This window comes from Strongylocentrotus purpuratus, unplaced genomic scaffold, assembly GCF_000002235.5.
Source record: "Strongylocentrotus purpuratus isolate Spur 01 unplaced genomic scaffold, Spur_5.0 spur5_scaffold_6, whole genome shotgun sequence".
NCBI classification, from domain to species: Eukaryota; Metazoa; Echinodermata; class Echinoidea; order Camarodonta; family Strongylocentrotidae; genus Strongylocentrotus; species Strongylocentrotus purpuratus.
The window spans coordinates 23,811,116-23,820,394 of record NW_022145612.1 but is presented as its reverse complement, the minus strand read 5'-3'; the positions used below and the strand labels follow the sequence as shown (position 1 = coordinate 23,820,394).

The 9,279-nt window shown below is 36.3% G+C and overlaps 1 protein-coding gene across 1 annotated transcript; it reads right to left on the bottom strand.

Moving 5' to 3' along the window:
• Positions 1 to 52: 52 nt before the first annotated feature.
• LOC586640 (threonine synthase-like 1) lies at positions 53 to 8,572 on the bottom strand. Its single transcript, XM_011671873.2, has 11 exons — positions 8,533 to 8,572; positions 8,180 to 8,378; positions 7,472 to 7,618; positions 6,106 to 6,899; positions 5,730 to 5,800; positions 5,253 to 5,366; positions 4,430 to 4,704; positions 3,799 to 3,956; positions 2,994 to 3,087; positions 2,478 to 2,574; positions 53 to 2,022 (listed from the first exon to the last, which is right to left on the bottom strand). Exons 2-11 carry the CDS (start codon positions 8,360 to 8,362, stop codon positions 1,691 to 1,693), a joined length of 2,265 nt encoding a protein of 754 aa, XP_011670175.2. The 5' UTR covers positions 8,363 to 8,378; positions 8,533 to 8,572; the 3' UTR covers positions 53 to 1,690.
• Between the last annotated feature and the right edge of the window lie 707 nt (positions 8,573 to 9,279).

The following is a 9,279-nucleotide window of genomic DNA, read 5'->3' as shown; positions in this document are numbered from 1 at the left end:
AATTACGTCTTAATTACTTAACAATCAACAGAACACCAATCAGACTGAACAATTAAAGATCTTCTCCTAGTATATCTCTATCATTTATTTCCATTTTAGTTCAGGTACATGATTTGCCCACTAAATAATGCTGCTGAAATTTTAAAAAATCACATATTTTCTTCTTTAGGGAAGATGATTCTTTTCTTAAACATGAGTACTATTTCACATATCAGGTTAAATGCGTAGCAAAATTCAATCTATAATGATTTTGAATACATGTAGCTTTTGTTTAGCACAATTCTAAGGCACTTAAAGCAGATTTGACCTGAAGTGTAGCAAGTGGGCATTTATGTAGATTGTATTGCAATTCAGCCCATAAGAAACCCTGTAAACATCATCTCAGAACAATACCTTTAAGATGAATAATGAATGATGATAAAATACTTAACGTACAGTGATCCCTCAAGGCATCTAAATGAAGAAGATAGTGGAGCTGTACTATTCACAACCAAAACTCTATAAAAATACATAAAGTAGGTATAATTACACATGAATAGGAAGATATACATGGAACAAGATTGACAAATTTCTGTTTCCTTTCTTTTAAACCATGCCACATACTTTTCATTTCACTCAATCTGCGTAGTGTCAATAATATGATAACCGACATCTTTCAAATAGTTTTCATAACAAAAATGCTAGATCAAATACTTGTCATCCCCTCCAAGAAATAAGTAAAGAAAATGTAATATTATAAATAGATTCATAAATCCTCAAGTAACTTTACTAATCTAGTGATCAATCCAAGCAGCTTCCTTTTTATATTCTCATAATAATAATCATTAAGAAAATATATTTGTATGCAGCATGTTTGCTTCAAGTACTGTACATTTCTTCTTGTACATATAGTAAGGGATACAAATAGGTTGAATAAATAACTTGTCAAGGTGAGTCCTAAATACATATCTCACAGCAATGAAAGCAGAACAAGAAACGTAAAATTATGGTATGTCATGTGTTTGCTTATAGAAATTGCAGGTGTGTAATCAGTATAACAATGCTGCTTATGACTTGTGCACTTGTGCACCATGTCTGATATACACACAGCACAAGCAAAACTCACACACTCACAATTGACACAGAGTTTTTATGTCAAGTCAAGGTTTCAGTGTGCTAAAGGAAAGGGCTAGAAATGGGATTTTAAGTCTTTCCACTCACAGTTAAACAAGTAAGATGCAGAATCCTGCTGAACTTATTAAAAAATATGAATAATTATATGAGAGAATGATACACATTTTAGACTATGCGATTCACAGATACAGGGAAATACTTCTTAAGTTATTTTATTAAATCGACGTATAAAGCATGTCAATCAACTTCATACAAAATTTTAAAGCAGATTCTGAAATCTATTTGATTCCTCCAAAAACCTACATATATCTATATATTCATGTTTGAAGAAAAAAATGAATGATATTGCTGTAGTACAAATTATAACAAACAATTATAATGGCAACAAAATAAACATGAGAATGATAACAAAATACCCCATGGAAATTACTTTCATGACATAGAACAAACAATTTTTTAATGACTACAAGACTGGAAAGGTCTTTTCTTAAATAATCTTTGGTTAAACCTTCAACTATTTTTTTTACCACAACAAAAGTACATCAAGCAAGCCCGATGCATTCATCTCCTCATACACTCAGTTCCGTGTCCTTTCTTGCACAAAGTCCTGTACTTCCTTCATCATGGACTCCATCGAAGCATCCACAACTTTCTCATGAACCCTGGGATTCCGTATCGACCTCTCAAGGTTCACGTGCCGCCCAGGTCGAGGGTTCAGGACCCCCAGTCGATTCAAGAGTGTGTCCGGTTTATCGGAGTGACTTGCTCTGTGGCCCAGAGAGTCGAGAACGTCGGATGCAAACTTGCCATGGTGAGCAGTGGAGCAGATCAGCATTGGGGCTCCATCGTCTGAGGGGTGGCGATCTGCTACCACCTTGCTGATAGCTGTGTGGGGGTCTAGAAGGTACCCTTTACGAGAGAATATGAAATGAAAGAGTTTATTACATCATTTACTTTGAGAGCTGACTAAATTAGTGCCACCCCTCCTCCCCTTCCCCCAAACAACAACAAAAATCTAATATTCCTTTCACCATTTTGAGTTTGTGCTATCTATAAATTCCTGGAACCAGAATTGTGGAACAATCAACTTGATGGTTGAAAACATCTACATGTACAAAATATTATATCTGATATCACAGGTATAATTCTATCAATGTCTTTTTGCTCCCTACCAAGCTGTTCTACTCTTCATACTGCCATTATCTTAACCATGTATCTAGGGATTGGTGCCAGACAGACATGCTGGAACCATTATTGTAGAAATTATTGCAAAGGCGACTTTACAGGACATTGTAAAAAATTAACTTCATTACATAGAGTGAACCTGTCCTCATAGTAATGAATAATACTCGTAATAATCATACCTGTTCTCTCGAAGGTTTCTTTGATAGCCTTAGAGCAAGTTTCTTCATCACACCAATCTCCATGGAAACCATAGTCTTCTCGAATCTTAGACAGAACCTGGACACCAAGATAACAGAATCAAAGTATAATTGTGAAGACTTTCAAAGCTTTGTCATAGACCAAAAATTGAGTACCAATAAACAACTTACCTGATTTATGAATTTCACATTTGAATGATAATTATTTATCATTGATAATTTAATTCAGATGATATGGAAACAGCAGGGTTGTTACAGATAAATCCACATTTGTCTTTATACCCAGATATGCTTAATTTACTCATTTTAAACCACACCAATGAGGATATCATATAAAACCAATTCAATTATTATTTGGAATTTATACACTACATACTTGGATGTCTAACATTTTATAAATATCAATATCAACCTTCACATCTACTCCAATGTCGTTTAAAGTATAATGCTTTTAAACAGATTTCACTCTCGTTTTCAATAAAGTAATGTCGTTCTTACATTATCTGGTACTTTGAAGTACTGTTCTTGCTTGAGTTGTTCATAGAAACTGGCTACTTGAGGACCATTGCAGTCTGTGGCAAGAAACAGCAATCTGAGGGCAGAAGATGTAAAATAGATTCTTGACAAGTTAAACATTACAAATGATTTCAAGGTCATTTTCTTCTCACTTTGAAGACGTGATGTTTTATAAAAATACTTAATGCATAAGCACAGATTCCATTTGAATTTCTTTTCTTCTCACACAGACATGAATTAATTTTCCATGCAACAATGTGGCTGAGGTAATCCATACAACTATATAAAGCATTATACACAAAAAAACAAGCAGCCATCTTTAAATATTTACCATTATTCACTGGATATGGGCAACGAGAATAATCCATAATCAAAACAAACAGAGTACTGGGGTATTATTTGCTCAGCTCATATTTTGACAGTATGTTCATTGCAAACATTCCACAATCACACAGCACGTGAATAATAGCAAACCATTGAGGAAAAAAAATAATGCCTGTACATTTTCAAATATATATACAAAAGGTATAGATACAAAGGGTATAACTATATGCAATAAATATATCTATACCATTGATATACCAGTATCTATATATATATATATATATATATATATATATATATACAAAGGATATAGTCATGAAATAAATAAGATACATGTAGATACAAAGGGGATAAGTATATGCCATAAATGTATCTATACCTTATATATATATAGATATACAAAGGATATAGATATATGCAATAAATAAGATACATACAATAAATAAGAGGGAACTGCTGGTACCTTTCTAGGTTTGAAGATTGGAGGATATCGATAGCAGGAGACATGGTGACCCTCAGAGGTCTCTTACGTAGATCATACACCCCAGTCTGGAGGAAGTCTGTTAAGACATTGTTGACGTTGGAAGCACAAATTAGTCTTCGCAGTGGAATTCCCATCAACTGATTAAAAAAAGAAAGACATAACAACTTTTAAAAATCAATCAGAACATCAATATATTTCTTCCCCAATCTCTGTCTCTTCTACTTCTTTCCCTTTCATATATCATATTGCTCATCTCCCTGCCTCTCTGAAGTTGACAGTGATTCATGAAACCTGCAAATTATACAAACTTTCACAAAACAGGCTATAACACTAAATACACCACAACCCTTCTGATAAATGCCTACCCAAAATTGTAATTAACTTCTGAAAAATAATTATTATGGGGAAGCTGTTCTAGAATAGTTTTCTGGGCCTCTGGGGCTAATTGTCCAGAGGGGTGACTTTCTGGAGAGTAGTTGTCCAGTAGTTAGGGTTCGATAGTCAAGGGGTTAGTTTTCCTAGAATCATACATATATCATTCCTTATATCATGTGCAAATATAAGTCTAGCACTTTCTCAGCACGCACTAGGTAAATTCCAGCAGCACTACCTTAGCATAGACGGCTCCCAAGATGTTGCCAAAGTTTCCAGTTGGTACAAACAAGTCCACAGGGTCACCCACACTGATCACGCCCTGCCGGGCCAGGTCTAAGTACGAGGACGCATGGTACACAATCTGAGGTAAGAGGCGTCCCCAGTTGATGGAGTTTGCTGCGCTGAGCTTGACGTTGTGATCGTTCAGGAGCGAGTGTCGGAGCGTGCAGGTATCGGACGAAAAGATCTGCTTGATGGACGACTGGCAGAAGTCAAAATCACTTTCAACACCTGGATATAGTGGAATGTTTTGGAGGCACAAACAATGAAACACATATTTTCCAACCTTTGTAAACTAGAGGAAATTGGAGAGCAAATATCTTTGGACATCACCTAAAGACACTTCTATTATCATCAGTTGGGTGTACTTTGTATCATAATTGGAACCAAAGTATGGACAAAATCAATAAATTCATACAACTGAAAGTAAATTTAAGTAAATCTTTATAGAGCTCTACTCATTCATAAAGCTTCCATATATCTGAAAATATCACTATGCTGTAATTCCAACTAAAATACACTTAAGTCCTACTATGTACATTAATAATACTGCATGTAGTTGTGAGTGAACTTTTTTTTTTTAAATGATTGGCCTTGGAAATTTATCCTCTACATGGTCTGAAATGTCAAAGCTCTCAAAGACTGGAGCCTACAATGAGAAATTTAAGCTTCACAGCTCATATAATTTCCCAGTTTTGTGAAACAAGGACTTTCAGTCTATGCTTGCATATCTAGCTCTATATTGTACAGTTATTCATCTCTTCTAGCTATATAATTACCTATGACTCTGACATTGGGACTATCCACAGCAGTCATCAGAGCTTTCTGGACTGGACTAACACCCTCCTCCGGATAAAACACCATCACAGACACATCATCATCACCACTGGTCACTATGCCGGGAAACAAAGGGAAGAAAGTGTGATAAACAATAAAGCTTTAAAGGTGACAGCATGAGCAACTGAGCTGGCAGTTACCTGCAAATATATAAGAAATTGCAGGTAGTTGCGTTGTGTATTTGTTAAATTGAATAAATGATATACTGTACCACAAATATTGAGCAACAATGGTAAAATGATTGCAGTAGAAGTGGGATGGTAGTAAGTATTGTAAACAGTATGCATGTAGGTGTAAGTCCTAATTTATTAGAGTTGGATCACTGTATCATGATTTGGAAGATACACATGTAATTTATATTCTTTAGTGTTACAAATTCTTTCTATTTCGTAAGAATGTTTCATCTGTTTCATAATTACCACTTGTTGCTCCAAATCCATCTAAAACAGCACTGCCTGTATCGCCTGATGTAGCTACTAATATAAGATACCTAAACACATGGAATATGATAAGAATGATGTTAATAAAAAAGGATGTATTGCATATATTTAATTCTCCGCTTTGGTGGTAACATTTGTCATAATAAAGAACACACTGGTACATTATTATAGGGGGTAATTGTGATTTATAAAACTTTACCGGTATATGTACATCTTGATGAAGCCTGACCAAGATGACAAAATCAAACCCCCATCCCTCCCCCATATCCACAAGATGTTATTTCTTTATTTTGTAATACTATAAGCCTCTTTCTCAGCATTTACCTCTTGTTAAGACCTAGTCTATCTTACTTACTTTGCATCTCCTTTCTGGCTCACTGCTTCTCTGAAGAAATGAGGCATGAGTTGCAGAGGAGCGTCCTTAAAGGATGCAGTTGGTCCATGGAAGATTTCCAGCAGATGTTGATTTCCCTCTAGATGAGTGACCGGTACCACATCCTCGGACTGAAAGCTATCAGTAGTGTACGCCTTCTGGATCATTCCATTTAGTACTCGGGGATGAAGGTCAGCAGGGTGAATCCATTGCTCGAGGATGCGCTGAGCTCTTTGTTGGTAGGTGCAGGGGACGAGACGCTCCCACTGCTGCAAGGTCATCTGTGGGAGTGGTCCCGAAGGAACGAAGAGGCCACCATCCTCCGCCAAACCCTGTAGGACTGCACTTAGAAAGTCCTTCCCCGAGCTCTTGCCACTACTCCTCGTTGAAACATATGGACTGTGGTTCTTTAATCGAGCCACAACTTCAACAATCTTTCCAGCGATGCTCTCTTGGGTTTCGTTAGCCTCGCAGATAACGCGTGCGTTGTAGGATCTCTCGTAGAAGTGCTGCCTGTATGCTAGGATCTCTGTCATCGACACACCTGCCTCTTGCCCTACGATCCGATTCACCTTCATTGCCTCCAGCCTCTGGAGGATGTCCTCGTTCTTGACGTCCAGGAATAAGACTGGGCCATGATTAGAGATGTGAGCCATGGCTTCATCATGCATGGCATTGGAGCCGGTGAGTGTCACCACTGTATCTGATGGAGGGGTAAAGGTGAGAAGCGCTTGCCCCTCTGCTTCAACAAAATTATCTCCTCCAACTTCAGAGAGCTACATGGGGTGTCAGCAGGAAGGGTAAAGAAAGAAGGGTGAGGGATAAATGAGAGAGAAAGTGAGGGCAAGGGAGAGAAACAAGAACAGAGCAAGAGATGAGGAGGGAGTGTAAGAGAGTGAGAGAGAGAGAGAGAGGAGAGAGAGAGAGGAGAGGGAGAGAGAGAGAGAGAGAGAGAGAGAGAGAGGAAATAAAGAAAGAAGAGAAAGGCATTATTAAAAACGTAATAACAATTACACATGATGTAATTGTTCTAGTTTCAAAATGGGATCCTGAAAAAAACAAATCAATAGATGATAAATCTCTTTTGAAATAAAACATTTAGATAGAGAGAGAGAGAGAGAGAGAGAGAAAGAGAGAAAGGGGGAAGAGAGAGGGAGAGGGGAGTCAATTTCCCCAACTTATATTGGAAGAAAATTAAGGGTCTTAGTCTTACCCCATGCAATTCCTCATTGTACTTTTTAAAATTTTAATTATGTAATGGAGGGATATTATGAACTTCATGAAAAAAAAAAAAACCCTAGCTCCCCCCCCCCCAAAAAAAGGAGAGTTATTTGGGGGCTATACATACCTTATCACTGACTGGCATACCCCAGACAGATTCTAGTATGTCATTGTCAACATCTAAGACATCCACACCAAGCTTTCTAGCAACAATCTTCCCCACAGTGGTCTTACCTGCTCCAGGGCTACCATTCAAGATGATGTTGTTGCTTTCCTGCGATCATGAAAAAAAATTACCAGAAAGTTACCTCACTGTGAAAGGAATCATACCAGTTAATGTATACCTGCCAATATAACGTCTCCAATTCTTAGGTATTTCATTACATATTGTAATTTGCATTCAAGGACAATTACCCCCCCCCCCCTTGAATATTACCCCCTAGGGCAATTACCCCCTTTATAGGAAAAATATGCCTCCCAAGGACAAATACACCTCCAAAAATTTACCCCTGTTTATTAAAGGGGAAGTCCATTGCACCCTGTTAATAAGTTGGTTTTAAAAAAGCACAATTTTCAGGGGGGTAATTTTCCGGAGGTCATTTTCATAGAACTTGTAATCTGTATATCATAAACAAATTTTTGTATACATATTTTTATTGATATTAATGTTGTTGTTGTTGGTGGTGGTAATTCAATCAATCATGCTAAATGGCAAAACATGACAAATGAATTGTGGTCCATGATATTTAAAAGGAAATGATTATGACTCAATATTATTGACTAGTAATAGTATTGACACATTTTCTGTAAGTATCTTTTCAACATTTTTACCCACCTTGTATCTGTGCCGTTGGTTAGTACTAAAGGATTTGGTGGATGTTGCACTTGTTCCATCCCGATGACACGTTAACAATAACCTGTGGAAACAAACCGATTGTCTCGAGCGGCAACCAGCCGCTTTCAACCCTGCCCAACAGGCGTGGAAGCGAGCCAGATGGCCGTACCTATGCAACATCATAATAATATGAGCGCTCCTGCAGAATAAAACACAAAACAATATCGTGACAATACTGTTCCCATATGCTAAATAAATTATTTGTTATACTGACAGCAACGAGAATTCGTAGATAATGTAACAATTCATTCAGAGAGACACCACACAAAATGAAGGAACTGAAATATTATCACCTAACTTGTCACGGCCACGGCAAGAGAACTCCTCTTTATTCGTCCACGTTGAAAAGTTATTATTGTGTATGGCAAGCCATAGGTATGGAAAGCCAAAAGGGAAAAAACTAACATATATATGTTTACAAAGAAATATACATGTGCAATCAAAATATATTCGATGTATATAAAAAATATATGCGTTATCAAATTGTATTCGATATTGATGAAAATATGTGCCTTATTAAAATAATCTATGTTTATAAATAAATAAATGCGCTTAAAAAAATAAGTGTAATGATTATGCAATGTTTAAAAATAATAATATATGTGCTATCAAAATATATTGGATGTTTATAAGAAATATTTTCGTTATCAAACTGTATTCGGTAATTTTAAAAACACGCTAATATCAGTCTTTTAAAAATGATTATCCCCCCCCCCCTAGAATTTCTTTGAAATTATCTGATCTGGTAGAGTTTGTCACGCTCGCGATATACAGTGCGTTTTAAAAAGTGTACCCAACTTTGGTAGCTTCTAATTTAAAAGTTATAACCCATGTGACCTTGAATCATATGTTATTATAAAGAAGAACTAATACACTGTCGCTCATAAAGTTGGAATATTTTTGTTTTACCCCAATTTATGGAATTATTTTTAAAATAATTAAAAAATAATAGATCTAGATAATAGTATACATTCTCATATTTTATTGAATTATAATTTGACAATGTGTGTTTTGCGTGACTGCTAAAGCATGTGTATGCT